Source organism: Spermophilus citellus (genome assembly GCF_964194105.1).
Source record: "Spermophilus citellus genome assembly, chromosome: 2".
In the NCBI taxonomy this organism is placed as follows: Eukaryota; Metazoa; Chordata; class Mammalia; order Rodentia; family Sciuridae; genus Spermophilus; species Spermophilus citellus.
Window position 1 is genome coordinate 76,691,862 of NC_138183.1, and position 24,697 is coordinate 76,716,558.

Below are 24,697 nucleotides of genomic sequence, written 5' to 3' on the forward strand. Positions count from 1 at the left end.
TCTATATATTTATCCTTCCTAGTGACAAGGTTTGGGATCAGAACTTTCTTTGTGTGTCTTTACCGGTTCTTATTTTACAAGTGAGAGTACTGAGGCATGCTGGAGGAATGCAGTCTTTAGACGTCAGGGGGGTTGCCAGGTCCAATCTGGTGTTAAGTCCCCTATTGGTTCCCAGGCTTTGTTGCCTCTGCTGCTGTAAAGCACACATTTTTTTTTCAACTGTAAAATGTTTATGTGCTCTATTAAGTATTGCATAGTCTGTTGTGATCCAGCATTTGTAAGATCTGGAAAATGCAAGTCTTCCACACTAAACCTCAATAAGAGAGTCAAAAATAATTGGGGAGAAATAATTCTGAAGGAAATCCATGTTAAACATTTATAATCACAAGAATTGACTCTTTTTTCTCTTAATACATTTATTTCTATTTTTTTTATTTGTATGTGGTGCTAAGGATCAAACGCAGTACCTCACACATGTTAGGCAAGCACTCTACCACTGAGCCACAATCCCAGCTCAAGAATTGACTCTTGTTACTTGGCATATATATAGGATCTGTTTTCAATAGGATGAAAACAAAGGGAGGTTTGAATGCAGAAATAATATGTATCTATCCAACTCTGTGATGGTATGTGATGTTTTTAAACTGCTGAATGCAATTTAGCAAACGTTGCATTCTTTAGCAAATAAGTAGTATCACAAAGGAAAACCAATATTGTCCCTTCTGCCTTCCTCGCCCAAGCAGCCTTTCGCCCTTACTTAATGAAATGGAACAGTGATGCCTTTAACTCCTCTTTCATTTAATCTCATTAATGCAGTCTGTTGGGATCTGGTTGTGGAATAACATAGGGGCAGTCATCAGATCTCAAGTGAAAAGTGTAATATTTTTTAGTTAGACTTTTAATTGCAGCGTCAACATGTGTGAGAACCAGCTCAAAACTAAAGCTGACGCCACTGGTGAGTTTTGCATGTTTTTTTTTTTTTCTGTCTCTCTTCTGACGTGAGAAAAGAGGCACAGCATAAGCTCTAAGCAAAATAAATTGATAGCAAGGTGTGGGGACAAATCAATTGTTTCTGATTGGGAATGCATACAGTAAGCCGGTTACTCAGGCTTGATTCTACATTGGAGAAGGTATTTATATATAAATATTGTCATATCCTGAGTTGAATTATCACATGCATACCTTAGAGATTAAATTCAAATAGTTGTCAGTCATACTAACATTTGATTAACACTATGGATGTCCTTATCATGATTTTATAGCTTTGATTTTAGTCATTAACAATGTAATAGTTATTATTTGACTTTTCTACTTTAAAAAATAGTTTAGTTTACATAGCAGTTTATTAGTGTATATATGTGTGTGTGTGTGTGTATATATATATATATCTTCTTATATGTAAGAAATCCATTTTTTAAAAAAACTGGTACTAAGATTATTGACAAAGAGAAGAATTATAGTATTCTCTCCTAAGTTTTTTACAACTAAGTACCCATTATCTCATAACATGGGTAGGTTTGAGCATTTGTTTTTAAAAAATATTTCAGGGTAAAATGATTTATTGTGATTTTTTGCTAACACTGGATAGTTATAAACAACAATTAGAAATATTAAAGTATAAAATGATACAATTTTTTCAATGATATAAACCTTACATTTGTTCCCCAAAAGTTACTAATTAAGCACAAAGTCCTTTAAATCTATAAACTCAGAATTACATCTTTCCAGCTTACAGCTTCCCGGTGCTTATATTTTTAGAAAAAAAAAAAATTTCTATGTAATTATGTATTTCAAAATATAGGTATGTACATAAAGATTTTATTGCTGAAATAAGCCATGGCTGACAGATTGCAGTTCTGACATCAATGGCGTCTTTAAACAATGATTTATCCTTACTACTGGACAGATTTACTTTGGATATTGTTGCTATTGTTGTTTAGAAATTAATAACACCGAATGTATTGACATCTATGTATTTAATCCTCTTTGGGTTTGAATCACAATTAACAGAGGCTCACAGGTGAACAAAAACGTTTCTTTCTCCCTGATTTGGAATTTTTAAAAAAGCAAGCATGTAGTTACGTTGTTACATAAAACAGTGTTTGATTTTAGGGATTTATGTGCACATATAGACATACAAAAATCATTTTTTAAATGAACTATGAGAATGCATGCTTTTTTACACTTTGCAAAGAGCACTACATATTTTCTCTTTTCTCTAAAATATCAGTGGAATTAAAGGGTTATCCTAATTTAAAGTTGCAACTTTTTAAAAGTTACCACAGAATATATGGTGTTATGTTTAGCAATTTCCAGTTTTCACCACTATCTTTTCCTCTAATATTTTCCAAAAAAAAAAAAAAAAAAAAACCTCTGTCATTTTATAAGTAATTCAAACCTCTAAACAAGTGAGAGGAAAAAAACACAAAAACAACTCAATCCACCTGGTAGCATCAAAATGCCTTTAGTTAAAAAAAAAAAAAAAATGTATAGGAAACATTAATGAGTTGACCATAAACACCTTCATTTAAATAATAATTATATTAAGACTGTTAAACAATGGTTAGGAATGTTCTCCTTATAGGAAAACAATAAATGGTTTAAAAGGAGGACATTTGTTCAAATAGAATTTGAAAATCATCATACTTCTTCTTACTACAAATTCTGTGTCAATTACACAGAGTGATGTTGTCCCTGGCAGTGAGAAGGTGTGGTCATCATGTTCAACAACGTCATAAGCTTACATCAACACCGAATAAAGCTGTTAGGGATTATGTGCAGCATGCTGGATCTGATGAGCTCAAAACTAAGATAGCTTGGGTCCTGTAATATTTAGGATTATGCTAGTAATCTCTTTAGAGAAAGTGTGCAGTATCAGCAGAACAGGCCCTTCAGTCTCTGAGGGAGCTGGAACTAATTCTATATGTGTCGGTGACTAAACCTCTGCCTCAGTCCCACACTGACAACAGGCCTTTGTGAAGTTCAATACAGGGTGAAAAATATAAGACAGAGCTTCTGAAGTGACATTTGGAATGATCATTTTACCCCTGAAATAATTTCTGGTGCTGCATACAGACAAGAATACTTTCCTTTAAATTCTATATGTCTACTTTTTTTTATTTTTAAAGAGAGAGTGAGAGAGGAGAGAGAGAGAGAGAGAAATTTTTAATATTTATTTTTTAGTTCTCGTCGGACACAACATCTTTGTTGGTATGTGGTGCTGAGGATCGAACCCGGGTTGCACGCATGCCAGGCGAGCACACTACCGCTTGAGCCACATCCCCAGCCCTATGTCTACTTTTTTAATAAGACCATACATGTAAAGATGGACTAAAATCAAACATCTTTCTCTGACCGCTGAAATTGTCTAGTCTCTAGAGACGAAATAGGGATCCAAATTGTCTCTTGAATTCTATAATTTCTTTTCATTTCAGAATTCAATGCTGAAGCAATGGAGACAAAATAGCAAGCTTACTAGACATAAATGATATAGTAATGTATTCTCTCTGAAGAAGTTTGCAATATATTTGGCCTTTGTAGCATTATCTATGTTAAAAACAATTGCAGCTCTCACAGACAAACAGAAAATGAGTTCCTAAAATCTGAGTTCTTATTGACATCATTGGTGTCATTTTCTCTCTCTTTCTGTGTGTGTGTGTGTGTGTTTCTCTTTCACATATACACACCCATGCATATGTAAATATCTAGTTTGTAAATATGTGTAGTTTGTTTATATATTATTTTCTGCACATATGGCTAAGGGCACCTTAAAAAAGTGAATATGAGTGTAAACATGAAAAAGTGACAAATAATACTACTGCTTATCTTTTGGCCACCCAGACAATCATAAGATGTTATGAGCCAGTTAAGTAAATTATCACTGGATTAGGAAAAGAAATGTAAGCATGCTACTAACATTCTGATCTTATGTGGACATTTTTCTAATGTGGAGCAATAATTTACCCAGATACCTTATAAGAGGACATTATGTCAATTTATGTTACCAGGATTTGATTTTTAAGATCAAAGGCATTGAAATTGGATTCTAATAACTATATTTTAGAATATATTCTCCTCCTTTTCTTTGCAATCCTGGCTTGTCTCTCTCTTTTTTTTTAATGTACTTTAAGAGATTTATTCTTTCTTTGACACCCACCAAAAATAGACATGCTTTCCTTATTTTCAAACTCCCGATCAAGTGCTGGGAACTTAGGAATGGTCATTATAGCTTCTATCAAATAGGAAAGTGAGAGATAGCACTGTGTTCTCTCTCTCTCTCTCTCTCTCTCTCTCTCTCTCTCTCTCTCACACACACACACACACACACACACACACACACACACTTTAATGGTCTAACCTTTGAATTGTCTGACTCCAAATGTACAATTAATGGCTTTATTTTTATACTCATCATAAGTGTCCCTATACCTTTTATCTTTTCAAATGTTCTTGAAAACCCTGCAGTATAGGAACTACATATTAGAACATAGTGAATACTACAAGATTGAATCATATGATTGCAAATGTCTACAAATTTTGCACAAAAAGAAGGCAATTTCATCTGAGTCAGCTTGACATATGATAAGCTACTGGATAAAGTTGGCGGTTGTGTAATAATTCTAGATGCATCCTCCTACAATTTACTTGTGTTTAACTCCATTAATGAGATCCTCAAAATAAGTTCAGATACCTCATCTGGAAATTCAATCTTGTAATTGGATTTTCCTCTTTCACTCTTTAGCCACCAACTTTAAATTTACCTTTTCCCTACTTATAGTCTACTTACTGGCTTTCCAAGACCTGGCTCAAAAGCCTCACAGCATCTAACCCCAGTTGCCCACAATTGAAGTTATCATTTTCCTCTTGCAGATTCTTTCAGATGTTATCTGTCTGTTTTATATTCAGGTTATTTAGGTATATGTGTAGCTATATAATCATAATATTCATTTTGAAGATAGAAACTTGATTTTGTATTTATCTATGGTCTAAGGTAAACAGATGCTTGCTGACTTGTCTTTAAAGTATCTTTGTCTTTGCTAGAGAGTCTCAGATAAACCTACTCCCTCTAGTTAAAGAAGCACATCGGTGCAATTCATATTTTGAAGAGCTAATAAACACTTTTAATACAATTTTATATTTTAAAAAATGATTGAGCACACATTACATAGTTATATACCCACTAGTCCCCCACATATAATCTCTATTATTAATATTTTGCATATAGACCACAGTTTACATTTCCTATAGTTTTGGTGAATATTTCATGACATATGTCTGTCATTACAGTATTATTCAGTATAGTTTCATAACCTCAAGAATTTCCTGTGCTCTACTTATTAATCCTCCTCTCCTAGCACAAACCCATGACAACTATTATTATTATTATTGTATTGTCTCTATACTTTTGCTTTTTTCAAAGTATGTGTAGTTGGAAACATATTGGCATCTTTCACTTAGCAATACACACTTAAGTTTCCTCCAAGTTTTTCCATGGGGTACTAGCTCTTTTTTTTTTTTTTTTTTTGTATTGCCAAACAGTATTCCTAGTATTGCACTGCATAGCTATACCTCAGTTGGTCTGTCCAGTCACCTACTGAAGGACATCTTGGTTGGTTCCAGTTTGGGGTGATTATGAATAAAATCGTAAACATCTCCATGCAGGTTTCCATGCAGACACAAGATTTTAATTCATCTGGTAAATACATAGGAGCAAAATTTCTGGTGAGACTCAGCTTAGTTTTGTAAGGACTGTCAAAATGCCTTCCAAGGTGGGTGTGTCACTTTTCACTCCCACTAGCCACCAACAAGTATTTCTCTTGCTCTGCGTGCTCTCCAGCATTTAAGATTGTCAGTTTTTCAGATTATAGTCGTCCTGACTGGTGTGGAGTGGCATCTCATTGCTTTAATTTGAAATCCTGTATGATGTTGATCATCTCTTAATATGCTTCTTTATAATTCATATATCTTCTTTTATGAAGTGTCTGTTTAGATATTTTGCCCTTTTTTGTTCAACTTAGGACTTATTTGTGTATTTTGCGAACACATCCTTTATCAGATACATGTTTTATAATATTTTTTTTCAATTCCGTGACTTCTCTTCATACTTTTTGTGCAATTTGATTTTTAACATAGAAAAGTGTAATTTTTTTCATTTTCTGAAAAGAAGTGGACTTGCTCTTTTAAATGACTCTACAGAGAATGAACTCTGCATGCTCATCTCGAGTCATCTGTTGGTCCGGATTTGTGAGTCCCACCATTGCAGCCTTCCTTCTGTGAAGGTGGTAACTCATACATATAAACCTCCTGTTGAAGGTTTCAACTAAGCAGAGACCAGGAAAGGGGGGTCAGATCAAAATAAAGAGCTGCAAAGAGACAAGTTTTACTGAAGCAAAATAATTGCTGTATCTTTCTTTTATAACTGGAAAAATCAAATATCAAGTACTTGTGAGGATTTTATTTACTTTTGTTTTTGTTTTTTAAATGGAGTTTGAGTTCTTACACACAGAGATAGAGAAGACACCCTGTGACGTACATTGTAAAAATTCTTGCCTTTCTCTGTAAGAGAACTTCAAGACTTTACTGAGATTTGAATCACACTCTAGTTTTTATGTTACAGATTCTGATTAGTTAGGAACAAAGACGGACCCAAGTGTCTTCAGGCTTATCAAGCACACGGGTCACATGGGTGCTGGTGGTCAGGGGCCATGCTTTGAATTGGCAAGCCTTAGAATAGCTTTAGGACAGGAAGGCCTTGAATATCCATCATGACTGCTAAATTCCGTTAGCTAATCTGCCTCAATGAAATGGGGTAGCTTTTCAAGTGTTGCATTTCCAGAATCACCATGGGTAGCTGACAATGGATTCATCTGTAAAGAACTCCATAGACTGAGTATTAAGTACAGTAATACAAGATGTTTCTAGAATATGCTGGCTTCTCTTTCTTCTGCCTTGTCAGTTAGTCACCAGAGTTTTGAAGAGGTTTTTTTTTCCCCCTCCTAACTCTCCAATTATCCTACTGTTCTTATGAACAAAAGAAAGTGCCTAAAAGGCAATAGCAGAAACTGCTTCCCAGAATCCTGGGAAGTTTTTTATCTTAATGTCAGGGAAATTAAAAAAGTCCGTCAGTTCTCAGAATAGTCACAACTGTGATCACCTGAACATCACTGAACAGTGCTTTTCAGACTTTAAAACTGCCCAGGGGAGCTTGTTAGAAAACAAATTCTGCTTCAATTGATCTTAGATGAGTGTTGACAGTCTGCATTTTTAATATGCCCCTGGTCAAAAGCAAAACCCCTGGTCTATGGACCACACTTAATGGTCATTGAAGACATTAACTGCTCTCAACCAGAATGTTGTCAAGTCTTACACACATATTATCTCATTAAGATTAAAGCATTGACAGAAAATGTGTTTAATGGGAATCAATTCATAAATTAATCACTACAACATATAGATGTGATATAACTTGATGATGAAGGGGAAATTTAGCTTATTATTATCAATAGAGTCATGCCCCCTTATGCATGGGAGATATATTCCCAGACCATTAGTGGATGTGTGAAACCATACATAATACCAAACCCTATATATAATATATATATACATATATATGTGTGTGTGTGTGTGTGTGTATATATATATATATATATATATATATATATATATATATATATATTGTTTTCCCAATAAATACCTGTAATAAAGTTTAATTTATAAATGAAGCACAGTAAGAGCTTAACAACTAGTAGTAAAATAAAACAATTATAGCAATATACTGAAACTATGACAGATAGACCTGATAACTGAGATGGCATCTAAATGACTAACAGGCAGGTAGTATATACACTGGACAAAGCTATCATTCATGTTCTGGGCAAAATGAAGTGGAACAGTGTCATATTTTATTGTGTTATACAGTGTCGTGGGATTTAAAATATCTGAATTATTTATTTCTGAGATTTTCTATTTATTGTCTTCAGATCATGGTTGACCTTGGATAACTGTAACCATGAAAAGCAGAACTGTAGATAGGGGTGCTATTATAACAGCTTTTAATGACTGTACTAATTGCTGCCATTACTATTTATTGGTCTCATTTTCTATTGTTTCAGTCCTCTGCAGAGTCAGAGCAGGCAGGCAACTCTTCAGGATAAATATTCATATGTAAAATATAAATCAGTCCCCATTGTGATCACCCTACAAATTATGCCTTTGGAAAAAATCAATTTTTCCCTTATCACATGGTAGTAATATTTTTTTAATCTGGCTTCCATTAACATACAGTGTAGGGAATTATAATAACATAAAGCTAAATGCATTGCTAGGTCATTTAGAGGCTATTTATCAACTGAATGAAACAGAATACAACACCCAATGTATTACAGAGAAATGTTTGAGAAGATATGGAGAACACAGATGTCGATAGATGTCAGAGTGTTATAGTAGAAATCAAAGCGCACTGCTGGGCATGGTGGCACACGTCTGGAATCCCAGTAACTCAGGAAACTGAGGCAGGAGGATTGTAAGCCATACAAAAATGGCTGGGGATGTAGCTTACCCCATTTTTAATTCCCAGTACCAAAAAAAAAATACACCAAATTTTATATACTCTATTGGGCATTTAGGCAAGAAGATAACATTAAGATATGCTCTATTCTGATGAGATAAACAAGGACAGCATTTTACCCAATGTCGGGAATCTTTTAGAATCCCCATCAAGCATGATACAGTACTCAAAGCTCAGGACTCTTCCTTTTGTCCCCTGGGGGACTCAGTTCTCCATGCTTCCATCCCATCCCATCCCATCCCATCCTGCTGGCTTTTGTTGGATGAATCACAATCACAGTTCTACTGTGTCCTGGAATACCTGCTTCGACACAGTCCTTGGGCTTTTGTTAAGTGACATCAGAAAATTTTGTACCTACAAAGGTCGGTACCTATCAGTCTGCCAGTAAAAGAGGGAAAGCGTATAAACAGAGATTTTTAACTTGGATTTGTCACAGATGGTAGTTGAGCTACAACTTGGGCTACTGAGACCATCTGCAAAAGGATTTTTAACCAAAATAGTCATCTTTATTGGAAATTTTTATATGTGTAAGTTTTGCTTCACTCAGACATTAAGAGATTTAATTGCTCTGTCCACTTTTAGCATAACTACAAAATTATAGGAAACAGAAACAGGCAAACCCAATGTCCAGGAACATATCTTGCATAGTATCCAGAAACACAGTGTCCGGTGGAGGACTCATAGGCTGCTAGGTGCTTTCTATTTCCCTTAGGCAAAAATAAGTAATACACAAAAAGCAGAAAACAAAAGATGGTGTGAGTAAAGCCCCAAACCAAAAGTCAGGAATCCAAGTTACTCACCATTTCTGAGTTTTCTCAGATCTGGCCTGTCCCCCGCCCCCTCAGGTTTTCTTACCATTACAAGTGGTTTACTTTGTAGAGAAAATTACTAGCTAATAACTTTATTCATTTAATTCTCAATGGGAGTCCTATCATATCAGAATCACTTGGGGGCTTTTTCCAAAATATATACTCCTCTGAAATCTCAAGACTCGGATTTCTTCTTTTTACCCCAAATGTGGAAAATCAGTATTACTTAAAGCCTCTTTTATAAAAGGATGTCAAATCTCTTGTTTGCACTAAAGGAAAGAAAAAGAATTTTAGAAAGGAATTTTAAAAGTCTCCTCTAGACAACATTGGGAACAAAAAAAGAAATATAACCTTATCCCTGTCCCAACTGAGAAGGCCAGAATATAAAGATGGGTGGGTTAATTTGTAAAAGTTGGAATGGTAAGCATGGAAAGCCACAAGAGCACGTGCAGTAAAATGTTTCTTCCAACCAGAAAGTACATGAAAGGTCAATGTCACTGCCATCCCCAGTGAATGATTTTTACAAGTTCAAGTATTTACTGCATCAAAGTGGTGCATTTTCTAGTTAACTCATTAGCCTGGATTACTTTATCTAGCCTTAACACATGCCATCACCAGTTGAGGTTTGAAGGAAGCAGAACTAACCCTTTTGATAAACAGAAAGAATTGAGACTTGGTGACTTCATGTGAAGTTGTGACCAGAGACTCTAAGCAAAGAATACTCGGGGGAAAGAATCGGCATCTCCAAAGAGGCAGAAAATTTTATTTCAATATTATTGAATAGGCTATGCCTACCAAATCATGGGAATTTACTGTACTTTATAAATTATTTTAATAGTATATACAGCATCAATTTATTTCAAATATTTCATGACACCAATGCTGCGAAAATATTATTTCAAAAACAAAAAACCTACATGTCATTGCTTTCAGAAACAAAAACATTTAGTTGATAGTTTTTAACTATTGCCTACACAAAGGATTATCAATGGAAAACTATAAGAAAGAGAAATCTGTTAAGAAATGGAAAAAAATGATCAAATTTAAACCGCCTCTCGGGGTATTTCAGCTCTGCCAAGTTTTGATCTCCAGGAATACTATTGTAGAATAAATCCATGAGTCAAGAAAAATACAAAGGACAAACTCCCTCCTCAGTTCTGTTCATCACCCTCCTTCTCACAGCTGGAGGTCCAAGCCATCAGATCTTCCCAGGATGTTCAGTTCGGAGCCAGAGCCATTATATGTAACATCTTACCAGGGCTATATACACTGCAAGATAATTCTAAATGACTGTATGGTAAGACATTTAGAAAGGGCAGATGTTGGAGCAATATTGGGATCTGTTGTCCCAATTAGTGTCTGAAATACACTGTCTTATAAATCTGCTTTATAAAACATATAGTATGAACCATAAAGGTGTGGCCAGAAGCATCTTAATTTTTTTTAATGGGAGAACAGGATAAGGACTGTGACTTTACATGATTTAAATTTGTACTTACCTCTAATAAACCTCAGATGATTTATTCTGCCATAATGAATAAAAACAGTCATAAGATTTTCTAACCGATATCCCTTTCCCACACCAGCAACATATATACGCTTTTATGTGACTTCTTTCTCTTTAAAAATGCTGTTAAAGTGTTTATAGCTCTTCAGGATTACATGTTGAGCCAGGATTATAAATATGTATAAATATGCAGATGCTCCACTGAATGTTCCTTATCTCATTTGTATTTCCGAAATTGTATAAGATAACCTTTGTGCCTTTCAAAAACATCTTCTTACATCCCAGGGGGCAAATTACCTCTATTTTCATTTCCTTTAAAGTTAGATCATTTTATAATTAAGAACTTATTGAAGCAGATTCTCCCCACGTGTATGCTACTCCCTGGGGAGTAATCTATGCAAAGGGAGTCTATGACTTAATATCATATAAGCTAAAAACTGTACAATAGATACCTGGGATTTTTTTAAAGTCAATTTTGTAATCATTATAAATAATCCACTGTTTAAAAGGCTATCATTTTAAGAAATCCATAATACAAATAACTTATAGTATCATTCATTAGATTACTTTAAAATGACAAGATCTTTAATAAAGAAATAACAATGGGGCTTGTTCTATTTCTTGTCCAAAAGCACTGGAAAAACCAGTTGATGATGATGATGATGATGAAGATGATGATGATGAAGTTGTTTTATAGCTTTTACTATTTACAAGGCATTTCCACATAAAATATTCATTCAATCCTCAAATACCTATGAAGTAGTGGTTAAGGTTTATATTTATAAACCAGAAAACATAAGATCATAGATTTTATCTTGGCAATGACCTCAATCATTAATAGATTAAGGACTGAAATTCTGGAGAACAGAACAGAATGATATCAAATCTCCTATCTTTCCCCCATCACAAAATCTTTTTTATTTTTATTTTTTTTTTAGTTTTCAAAGTAAAAAATTTATTTTTTTATTGGTTGTTCACAACATTACAAAGCTCTTGACATATCATATTTCATACATTAGATTGAAGAGGGTTATAAACCCCCAATTTTACCCCAAATGCAGATTGCAGAATCACGTCAGTTACACATCCACAATTTTACATAATGCCCTATTAGTAATTGTTGTATTCTGCTACCTTTCCTATCCCCTACTATCCCCCCTCCCCTCCCCTCCCATCTTCTCTCTCTACCCCATCTACTGTAATTCATTTCTCTCCTTGTTTATTTTCCCATTCCCCTCACAACCTCTTATATGTAATTTTGTATAGCAATGAGGGTCTCCCTTCATTTCCATGCAGTTTCCCTTTTCTCTCCCTTTCCCTCCCATCTCATGTCTCTGTTTAATGTTAATCTTTTCTTCCTGCTCTTCCTCCCTGCTCTGTTCATAGTTGCTCTCATTATATCAAAGAAGACATTTGGTATTTGTTTTTTAGGGATCCATCACAAAATCTTGAAAACAAATTCTAGGAAAACTAAAAGAAGCAGGAGCAAACAGAAATACTGAGTCTAATAAGTACTTTAGGAAATTGTCTCCTCTGATGTTTTTATCATTAGCTTTTTATCTGTTGCTCTGCACTAATATAAGAATTCAAAATTGTGTTCTTACTTTGGTTTGTAAAAGGCATAGAATGGGTTACTAACCAAAGCATTAGGAAATGTGCCTAATTTTAGGTTATCACTTCTCACCTCGACTGCAAAATATCATTGACAACCTGGATCCTCAGTTTTTCTTATAGCATTGAATTTTTTTTTTGCTTACTAAAATGATTTAAAGTTTATGTAATATATTCAATTTTGAAAACCTTAATGTGCTACTCTAAAGCTAAGTATTTTTTAAAGTAAAACAATAAAAAAGAGGGTTACATCTTGCATTTATTTTTTTTGTGTATTTAAGAATGAAGAACTATAGAATGTATCCAAGCGGCAGATTTATGTACAAAGAATTTTGAAGTATATTTTACATAATTATTTTAAATTGGGATAGGAAATAGCAGAACTTCTTAGTGTGCGAAATTGTAACAACTCTTAGAATACTATCAGAGACAGAGGAATTACTATATTCTAGATAATCTCTATAAAGATGACTTAAAATCATTTTTCTAAGAGATGTTTTGTGTATGTATATATATGCATATATACACACACATACATACACACATATATGTACATATATATATATATGTATACATGTCCATACACACATACACTCCCACAGACTTGCCTGCAAAACATCACACCAAATTGCACACATTCAAAATGGAAATCCCACGCTCCATCATATCCCACAAACACCCCATTTTTGTCAAACCCAGGAAGCTGGAAGTCACCTGTGATTCTTCATCAATTTATGTCCTTTCTGTCATCATATAATCTGACTTCTGCCCTTAAACCATCTTTGTTCTTGCTTCTTCCTCTCCATTTGTTCTGCCACTGATGAGACCTATGCTTCAGCTCCACACCCACTTTAGGAATGACCTTTATTTTGTCTGGTTAGCCTTCCACATTCACCTTTCTGAGTGCTTAAATCACCACTTTTATTATTTATCCATCTAGTTCCCTTCTCTGTTCCCTATGGCAAGTGGGATTAGGTAAAAACTCTACCCAACCCCAGGAACTCCAAAATCTGGCATCACCCCTCAATGCAACCACATTTCCATTATAGCCAAATGCTATGATTTTTGAGTCATAATCACCCCAGACCTCCAATCTTTTTTATTGAATGCCTTTCCCTTTAGCCTGACCAAATTCCACATAATTTCCAATGAAACTATTTCAATTCCTATTAAATTCATTCTTAACATCAAGTAATTGACATTTTCTGATTTCTCCACGTATTCACATTGTTTCACTAATTGCATTACTACAATTGTTACTTTATTTTTTCCTGTGTCATCAGCCTTCAGTATCCTAGTGGATAGATAGAACATGATCACTAAATGATCTGATTTCTTATTGGTATTTTCCAGAGTGAACATCCAGCCACATAATGGATAAAGCCACATATCCACACCCTAGTTTTACTTTCTTTACCTATTTAAAATATTATTGAGATAGAGCCATGTGAAAGCTGCTCTCAGTTTCAAGAGGAAAATAAGAAGTCTAAAGTCATGGGTTCAAGAGATTTTTGTTTTACTCTATTTTAAGGTCAAGTTTTAAAAGGAGACAACAGTGAAAAGAAGACTTTAGAAAACTTCTGATCTCTGGTTATTTATTTATTTAGGTTGTTTAGTTATCCAAAGTACATGTATGAGGACATAAATCGGTGTGAGTATACTATATGTATACAAGCAGAGATATGCAAACTTGAGCTCTATATATGTAATAAGAGTTGTCATGCATTCCGTTGTTATATATAAATTAAAAAAATAAAATAAGAAAAGCAAGCAGTGGCAAACAGATGCCCTAACACATAGAGAAAGTCTATGAAGACTTTCAAATTGCAGTGGGTGACCTGCATGCTACCACTCCCACTCTGGGATCCTCAAACACAAACATTATGGCTGGGATAGGAGGAGAAAGAGATAAGAAGACTGAAAGGAAAAAAAATGTGTAAACTCTGTTTTCCCCTTTCAGCACAAATTGAAGTGATACCATGCAAAATTTGTGGCGATAAATCCTCCGGGATCCACTACGGAGTCATCACGTGTGAAGGCTGCAAGGTAGGAACGGTCACTACTTTATTTGGTGCATGCTTCAGGCCCCTGTGCACCCTTCTTAAAGAAGGGTGCTGATGGACACTCCTGTCTCTTCTGACTGGCTTGGTGGTGGGTGGATTGATTTTCTGTTCTTTTGACTTTTTCTTGTTTTTGCCAGATCCTTAGAAATGCATTCTTATTTAAAGGCTTGAATTAGTCACATTTACAGAGATAAATACAGAGTCTTAGTGTTTTAGCAGTCTTGTCCCCAGTGAACTCCAGAGCACTTATTAGTGTATGTTAAAACTAAAGGATTAAATAAAGAGTGTAAACTAATGGCATGTATTTATCTAACTGCTTAAGAAAGACAACATTGAGGTAACAGCCACAATATACATATGGCCATCCTTTACCTTCCGGAAAAGAAAAGAAACCTAGAAGCATGGGATGTTGGAAGTGACCAAATAATCCCCAAGTAAATTAAAAGTCACATCCCCCAACTTCCACATTGTTCAATGAGGTCCTGTTGGATAAACAATATCATATCCTTGATTAGTATCATTGATTCAGAGAGTAAAAAGCTGACCATAACACTAGTTTTTTTTTTCAGTTAGTCCAGTATTCCTTCCCAGGACAGATTTCACCAACCCTTCTCAACAGCAAGTACATACCAGAGAGGAAATTCCTTCTAACTCAAAAAGCTGGGCAGAACAGTCAACCTCCGCTTAATCTGAAGCAAGAGAAATTTGAAAATCAACAGTAATTTTTTCAGACTAATCCTTAGAAGGAAAGAGTTAGAGACTCTTAGCAAGGAGAAAGCAAAAAGTTTACAAGTGATTTTAAAGGGGCCACGTGTAACCAGAACCAAGAAAACCCACCTATGATCTTGGGGTAAATGGTGATGTGCTGGCTTATTGGCAAGAGCAATTATGTTTTTGATCAAAGATGTGAGCAAATGAAACATTAATTTAAGGTCAGTGAACTGAATTAGATGTAATACAGTCATGAATCTGATCTTAAGAGACTTTCAAAAGTAAACAAGGTAAAACATACAGTAGCAATCAAATACTGATGCTGTGTGAAAAACTGACAGTGTCTTAATTAAGAGTCTCAAAAAAGGATGATTCCTGCCATTGAAAACAGAGAGAAGCAAAGAAAAGAGGAACAAATGAGAATGGAAGAGGGAGGGAGATTAACATACTGATCTGCTTTAGCGATGATTAGTGATAATCCATATGTGAACATCATGAGATGTCCCTTGCATTCTGTTCCTCTACAGAGCTATAATTAAGAATTGCATGCTGTCCACGTTAATGCAATTTTTTCAACTCATTAATAAGAAACAATGTAGAAAAATTATAAGGTGGCATTTTTTTACCCTCCTTAAGTTATTATTTTCTCTGGGCAGGAAGGCAAACTTTTCTACATAAACACTAGTAATTTTGAAAACAGAAGAACCCTCTCCACTGAAGGCATTTCTACCAGTCTGTTGACTTGTTCTGCAATTTTAAGAGCTGCAGTCTAGTTTACATAATATCCACTAAAAAATTTTTTTTAGATCAAAGTCAAAATGAAAATATTCAGTGTTTCATTGGATAAGCCTATTTTGGAAATTTTCTATTTTCAAAATATGGAGATATATTTATGTTAAGGAGAAAAACATTTTAAATAGTAACTTCTAAAAGCTTTAATTACTAGACAAATATAATCCAACAGGTCAACAGCCAGGAACAAGTGTTTAAGCTTCTGTCATCTTTTCTATTTAGAAGAAGAATCCACAATCAAGGAAATTATGCAGTTACTATGAAGTATACTCTGATGTTTTAGTTAAAAATGACTGAACACCACACTATTTTTATGGAAAAATTTTTCATGGAAAAATCCACATTTTTAAATATACTACATTTTTCTCCAAATAGAAAACTCAAAAAATCTCATTTAGGATTAGATGTCAATATCATCATACTCAGAATTAACCTCTGAATTTTTATGATGCTGTTTTTGAGTAAACATAAACCACTTATTTAAAAATAACATCACTTCAGCTCACACACTTACTCAATTCCTATTCATTCAATAAAATTTGAAACAGAATCTCTGTCTCATGTCATAAACCTCATTTGCAAAAATAAGCAACAGATAAGCAATAAATACCTCATAATTAATATCAAATTGGCCTTAAATTAACGCTTGTAACTTAAGGAAAATCTTTTCTTTGGACTCTTTTGCTCAGTAGCACTACTACCCAAAGATTAAAAACTGAAAATTCTTTCTTAAAAATCTAAATTTCAAGTCATCTTTAATCAGGTCTGATGTGCTGAGGTTATACTGTCTGACAGGCTCATGGTATATGAAGTATGTCCTTTCAGTCCCTGGGGTTTATCATGATTTCTGTTTTAAGGGGTTCTGTAAATTCAATCGAACTGGACAATTTCATTCTGCTGTCACTGGTCCAGTAGTTAAATAATGCACATGGAGATATGGAGATGAAACTAGTTTTTGTTGAATGACTTTGAGCTTAAACCTCCCAACTTACTGAGACTATTTCTCTAAGAGATCCTTGGACACATGTCTATTCCTGAGGTTCCTGCAGTTTGGCCAAGTTTTCTTGACATTGCCAAACTGGGCCATACTGGAATCCAAGGCAAAAGGAAAATTGATAAGATCAATCCTATCTTTCTTTAAACTACTGGTAATTTTCATACATTGAATTAAAATATTATTTTAATAACTACCAAATGTTTTTGGTGAACCATAACTGTCATAACCAAGGTGACTGCCACACTAGCTTCACCTAGTTCCAGCCTGGCCTCTCCTCCTATGGAACACAGAAAGTATTTGACAGAAGTCAGAGGAACTTTTTCAAGCTTCTTAGCAAGATAGGCATTAAGCTTATTTCATTCCTGGGCTTTTTAAGTACTCCTCCCCCCAAAACATGATGCTGTTATCATTTCCTAAAATTTCTCTTGGTACATCTATTTTAGATCATCCTTTTGCTCGTGGCAATTGCACGTTTGCTATTTTGCTGTAGGCAATTAAAAAATGATAAGGGAAACTGATTATGTAGGGGAGTAGAGGGATAAACAACATTTCATATCTCTGGAGAAATGATTGTCTTCTTTCATAAGGTTTCCTTTTTTATTTTTATTTACTTTTTCCACATTTTTAATGGTGCATTGTAGTTGTACATACTGATGGGATTTGTGGTTACATATTCATAAATGCACACAAGATAACAATATAATTTGGCCAATATCACTCCCCAACACCTCTCCCCTCCTTCCCCGCCTCTACTCTTTGGACCCTTTCCTTTACTGATCTTCCTCTGATTTTTAGGAAATCTACCCTGACCCTTGTTTACCTTTTTCCTCTCTAGCTTCCACATAAGACAGAAAACAGGACCCTTAACCTTCTGAGTTTGACTTATTTCACTTAACATATTGGTCTCTAGTTCTATCCATTTTTCTGCAAATGACATTTTTTTTCTTTATGGCTGAATAAAACTCCATTGTGTATATGGATTTTTTCTTTATCCATTCTTTATCTTTATTTATTTTCTTTATCCATTTTATTTATCCATTCTTCCAACAATGGATACCTAGGGTGGTTCCATAGTTTGGCTATTCTGTCAAAATGACTTTGACTTTGTGAATTGTGCTGCTATAAATGTAAGTATGCATGTATCACTACAGTAAGATGCCTTTAATTCTTCAAGGTAAATACCAGGAAGTGGTATAGGTGGGTGATAAGATTCCATGCTTAGTCTTTCGAGAAGCCTCCATATGATTTCCATAGCGGTTGTACTAATTTATAGTCACACCGACAGTGTAAAAGTGTTCCTTTTGCTCCATATCCTCTCCAGCATTTCTCACTAAGGTTTTCTGTAAGATACTAAGGGAGAGTGGTAGGCAGAAGAACTGAAAAATAATAATAAACTCAGCTGCAGATTTATTTAGAGGGATAGTATATGGTCCATGACATTTCATTTTGTACCAGAAGGACCCAAGCATACTTCTATGAAGACCCTTATATGCTATAACTTAAGGCTAAGCAGAAATCATTTGTTCAGTTTTTACTTATTCTTTATTTTCCTTTACTCAAGATGTGTTTTATTATAGGCAATATATCACTGGCTTAAAAAACAACTTTCCACATATGTTCTGACCACATTAATTTTTTTCCCCAATGAAGCCAAATGCATCTTAGAAACTAGGAAAACAGCAGCACATATTGAGCACACATTCCTCAGTAATGAAGCTGCCATCAGCACTCTAAGTTTCTCACAACCACTGAGTTTAGTACAAGCTCAGTCCTTGTCCCCATCAAGTATCATCATATTTGGTTTAGCAACAACACACTTCTTTGTTATTTTCCCTTATTGCTATTTTTTAAAAATTTTATTTTTATTAGTTCTAATCAGTTATACATGACAGTAGAAAGCTTTTCAATTTATTGTACACAAATGAGCACAACTTTTCATTTCTCTGGTTGTACATGACATAGAATCACACCACATGTGCAGTCATACATGTACCTAGGATGATGATGTTTGTCTCATTCTACCATCTTTCCTACCCTCTTGTCCCCTCCCCTTCTCTCTCTCCCCTTGGCCCAATCAAAGTTCCTCCATTCTCCGCATTCTGCCCCCCCATTATGGGTGAGCATCCACTTATCAGAGAAAACATTTGGCCTTTGGTTTGGGGGGATTGGCTTCTTTCACTTAGCATGATCTTCTCCAACTCAATCCATTACTTTCAAATGCCATGATTTTATTCTCTTTTAATGCTAAGTAATATTCCATTGTGTGTGTATGTATGTATGTATATATGTGTGTGTGTATATACATATATATTTCTTTATCCATTCATCTATTGAAGGACATCTAGATTGGTTCCATAGTTTAGCTATTGTGAATTGTGCTGCTAGAAACATTGAGGTGAATCTGTACTATATAATATGCTGATTTTAAGTCCTTTAGGTATAGACCAAAGAGTAGATAGCTGGGTCAAACAGTGGTTCCATCCCAAGTTTTCTAAGAAATCTCCATACTGCTTTCAAATCAAGAATCAATAAATAGGATAGATTCAAACTAAAAAGCTTCTTCTCAGCAAAAGAAAAAAAAACAATGAGGTGAAGAGAGAGCCTACATTTTGGGAGCAAATTTTTGCCACATGCACGTCAGATAGAGCACTAATCTCCAGGATAAATAAAGAAACTCAAAAAACTTAACACACACACAAAAAAAACACACAACCTAATCAATAAATGGGCTCAGGAGCTGAACAGACACTTCTCAGAAGATATACAATCAACCAACAAATATATGACAAAATGCTCAACATCTCTAGTAATTAGAGAAATGCAAATCAAAACTACTCTAAGATTTCATCTCACTCCAGTCAGTATGGCAGATATCAAGAATACAAACAACAATAAGTGGGCTGGGGATGTGGCTCAAGTGGTAGCGCGTTCGCCCGGCATGCGTGCGGCCCGGGTTTGATCCTCAGCACCACATACCAACAAAGATGTTGTGTCCGCCGAGAACTAAAAAAAATAAATATTAAAAAAATTCTCTCTCTCTCTCTCTCTCTCTCTCTCTCTCTCTCTCTCTCTCTCTCTCTCTCTCCTCTCTCAAAAAAAAAAAAAAAAAACAACAATAAGTGTTGGTGAGGATGTGGGGGGAAAGGTATACTCATATATTGCTGGTGTAAATTGGTCCTCAGTGCTCTTTGGGGGCAGACACTCTGTTGCCTTTGCAGGGGACAGCACAGTTCATAAATATCTTTGGTACACATTCATTACGTGAATGAAGGAACGAATGACGCCCTCTTCTCTCTGCAGATAGCACCTATTTTCTGCATAGAACATCTGTAAGCTATCCAAGGAGAAGTACCTAAATAATTTTTTTTAAAAAATACGCTCAGTTATGTTCAGTGTAGAAACTGTAGCAAGTGTATAAGTTAATGTTTCCCTTCTTTCTAAACCTGCTTCCCTCCCCTTTTCTTTTTTCCTCTAGGGATTCTTCAGGAGGAGCCAGCAGAACAATGCCTCTTACTCCTGCCCAAGGCAGAGAAACTGTTTAATTGACAGAACCAACAGAAACCGTTGCCAACACTGCCGACTGCAGAAGTGTCTTGCCCTAGGAATGTCGAGAGATGGTATGGTGACACCTTCCTATTTCTTACTTTGGGGTTTTCAAAGGAATGCTTCTTTAGAGGCTATGTGAGCCACTGGGAGGATTTAAATGTGGAAATTGGGAATGAGAAGAAAAGAAAACCATAGTTCTGGAAGTGAATTAAGAAGTAAAGTAAGAACATACAAAATATAGTATTGCCTCAAGAAATGAGAAGAAGGGGGAGGTTTTACTGTAGCTCATCCATCAGCCGATGCTATCTAGATTAAGTGAAAGCAACGTAAGCATAGGTGGAAAGTGACCATCCATCCAGGTTGACTTGAAAAGAGGGGTCTCCTGGCATGTGAGACTTTCAGAACTAAAACCAGAAAGTCCCTGGTAAACAGAAGCCATTGGTTCACTGGGGAGGTCTGCCTGGCACACAAGTTTCTTGGTGTACAGGCAGATTCTAAGGAGCAGAATATGCTTCTCTGGGAAGTTCAGAAGCTTGGATACCCAGATGAGCATCTGGACTATTCTGAGCCATGATGAAGATTGCAGAGGCTACAGCAGAAGTCCAAGTCTTACAAGGGCTGTGTAGGTGGCGTCCCACTCGGAGGAGTATGACGCAAGTGTGCGCTCCAACCAAACTGGGTGGCCTGGCTCCTAGGAACGAATTTCTTAGGTTAATGAAAGAGAACAAATAAAAAAAAAAAAAGATGAACAAAGAATTTCACCTAGTTTTTCTTATATTTTGAGCACTCACATACATTCATTTTTTCCCTGCTGAGATTTTCCTGTAGCAGATTATAAGTGTCCCTGAGCCCTGGGGCCATTCCTGTCCTGTGTCCACTGTATCCTGAGGGAGTGATTCAAAGCAAACACCTTGGGCTGGGATGTGGCTTGGTGGGAGAGCACTTTCCTAGCAGGGGCAGGGCCCTGGGTTTGATTCTCAGCCTTGGGAAAAAAAATTAAAATTAAATCAAGCACGTAAATGTTTGCTAAATGACCTACTCACAGCACTTTCTTCTCAGACTACCTGTAGTTTGAGACATAGCCATTACTTCTGACACTTATTTTCTTGATGTGAATCACTCTAGATTCTGTGCCTCTGGTCACACTCTCTCTCTAGTAAAGTTCAAATTCTCAGCAGATGGATTTAAAAAAAGTAAGAAATGTCCAAGTTTTAAAAAAAAATAGTCAGTTGGTATTCACTATCACTTAGTACATTCAGGTTTAATCAGTTATTAGGTTTGTTTTTGTTGTTGTTTTTACCTTTTTTCTAATTCCCAATGAATCTAAACTTGTGTTGTACAATAATATACCTGTAACACAAATTTATCCAAAAAATATATTAAAAGAATCTGATCTTTAGCCCTTTAATTTCTAAGTTCCTTCTAACGTTGCAGAAATTAAATTTTCAAATTTTTCCTATTAACTAATTTTTTGTTATTTATTTTTCTGGGCTCACTAAGCACATAAATTTACTCCTAGGGTAAATTTATAGTACTGTGTATTTCTATAAAATGAAGGCAAATTAAGTGAATAGAGACGGGTTAAATGGTATTCAGGATTTATTTAGTGAAAAGTCTACGGGAATTTGAGTTGATGAATTTGTACTTCATTTCTCCCATATGGAGGAAGGATATTAATCGATATCTTCTGAAACACCCATTAATAATTGTGCAAAGAGATAAGCCACTGGGTGTATTCATATGTTGTATTTCTTCCTACAATCAAGGAAGTGTGTCTTCTAAAAGCTTGAGTCTTGTGAATCTGGAGAACAGAATCATGAACAAGAGATGGGTATATTTTCCAGGAAGAGTCAGCACTCTCAGTAAATCAGCTCAAAGTCGAGGAGATTGACTGAATCCCATGTCACAAAAGACAGTTCCTGGCAGGGTGAGGGTCATTTAATGGATAGAGCCTCAGTCTGTTCTCAAGGAGAAAAATTTCACTGCAGCACATATACCTCTAGGCAAGTAAAAGCAATATAGAGTCTAAGGATACTGGGGAGTAAGGACATGATCCACTTAATCCTCTGCCCACAGACATACAGGATCATCTTTAAAATGCCTCCTAAGTATGTCTTATGTCAAACCACTCATAAAGATAAATTCAAGGTGGGAGTGGTGGTTGGGAATGAAAAGAGGAAGGGGCTCAAGAAGATGAGAGAGAGAGAGATTCTAAGGATGAATAAAGCTTCCTTAGTATGTCATATAGAGGAAGTTGGTCAGAACCTTAATTTTAAAGAGTTCCTTATACAAACAAAGAATACCAATATCAGGAGGCTGGCTAGGTTTTCTCTATTGTTGATAAGTAATGCCCAGTATGTAGCATTAAGGAATTCCCAAAGAAAGCCACGCATAATGGCACACACCTGTGATTCTAGCTACTCTGGAGACTGTGGACAAGAATCGAAAGTTGGAGGCCAGCCTTAGCAACTAGGCAAAACCCTGTCTCAAAATAAAATTGAATTTTTCAAAAAGGAATTCAAAGCCCCGAAGTTATGGTTGGTTTGCTATGTCTAGTCAGAATGAGAGATGGAGTTTCTACTGCCACTAATTGATTATCCTACCATTTACTGACTAAGCAAATATTTTCAAAGTACCTTAGCAGTAATACCTAAGTCAAAGTACAATGTCCTCACAGCTGACTTCTTTCTACAACCCCCTACCATTCCTCAGAGATAAAGTGACATTTTCATTTCAGTATATGTGTTTGGTCTATCACTTATGCTGGCTCGGGGAATGTCTCCTTATTTGATCACTGCAAGTACATGGCTATCAGTTGATATTTTAGCATAACAGTTTAACTCACTGGATGTTCAGTCTCTCCTGAATTCACATCATATACTAGTTTATTAGTCATGGTACATTTGAGAGTAGACATCAAACTCAGAAATAACAACTTTGTTCAAATTTACCTTAAACAAAGAATGAAAAGTCAAATCCACTTAAACATATGCATGTGTGTCTGTGTCTATAAAGAGGTGAAAGTGGGCGGGTGGCAGGGGTCGGGCGGAATGGACAACAGGCTATGCCCACAGAACCTTCTCTACCATCTTTGTTCATCTTCCTTTTAGTGACCTTTCACAAAGTAATCTCAGGAAAATGTTTGATATCAGTAGAAAAATATCAGCCCTCAAAAAGAAAACACAATACTCACCTTGCAAAGAATCTAGATGATTAAAAAAATTATTATTATTTTTAAAAATCTAGAATGTATCCTCTTAGAAGGTGTGTCTCTATGAAAACATAGAAACTGCCCTGTACAGGTTTAGGCTTCACAGATAAGGCTTCTTCTATCCAGAACTGTACTGTTTCCATTTAAATCATTTAAATTTCCATGAATTAAAATTAAATGAAACTTGACGTTCAGTTCTTCAGTCACACTAGCTGTATTTTGAGTCCTCAAGAGTTGCATGTAACTTATGGCTGCCACACAAGAGAACCCTCCATCTCTAGAAGCTCTGCTGGAGAAAAAGTAGGAAATAAAAGAGAGGATTTTAAAACAAATAGAGTTAGGTGCATTGAATCAGACTAGAGCACTAAAAAAGGGGGGCAAATCTGTAAAATTGAAAAGAATTAAATTAAGATCCATTTATTTGGTAAGCAGCAATACAAACACAGAAACGCCTGAACCAACAATAGTAAGATATAATCATTTTCAGAATGACTATAGAAAGGCATAGATATTCGTTGTATACGTGAGTTTTCTTGAAACCAAATGTACATGTCTTGATGTCATGAAGTATTAAGCAGAAATCTTCAAGGAATAAATGACTTTATTTTTCCATTATTCTGAAAATTTCCATTCCATTTAGAATTCTGTAATACAAACAAAAATGAAGTGATTTCTGATACTTATGAATAAAATTATTCCTTGCTAGTGTGAAGTACAAAGGAGTATTAACAGGTACCATAAGCAAATACCATCATTACTGAGTATTTATAAAGTACTTGTAACACATACATAATTGTGCTAGTTTCCTTAAGAGTTAGCAGTTTAACAAGAGGATGCCTCTATGCTCAAGTGAATGTCATTAACAGAATAATTCAAGTCTGAGG

At 35.3% G+C, this 24,697-nt stretch overlaps 1 protein-coding gene across 1 annotated transcript in view; it reads left to right on the plus strand.

Moving 5' to 3' along the window:
- RORB (RAR related orphan receptor B) overlaps nt 1-24,697 on the plus strand; it is a 184,873-nt gene that overhangs the window by 108,326 nt on the left and 51,850 nt on the right. Inside the window, exons 2-3 of the mRNA XM_081279413.1 lie at nt 14,454-14,539; nt 20,532-20,673. Of these exons, the coding sequence (XP_081135539.1) occupies nt 14,454-14,539; nt 20,532-20,673 (228 nt within the window). The remainder of the gene's footprint in view (nt 1-14,453; nt 14,540-20,531; nt 20,674-24,697) is intronic.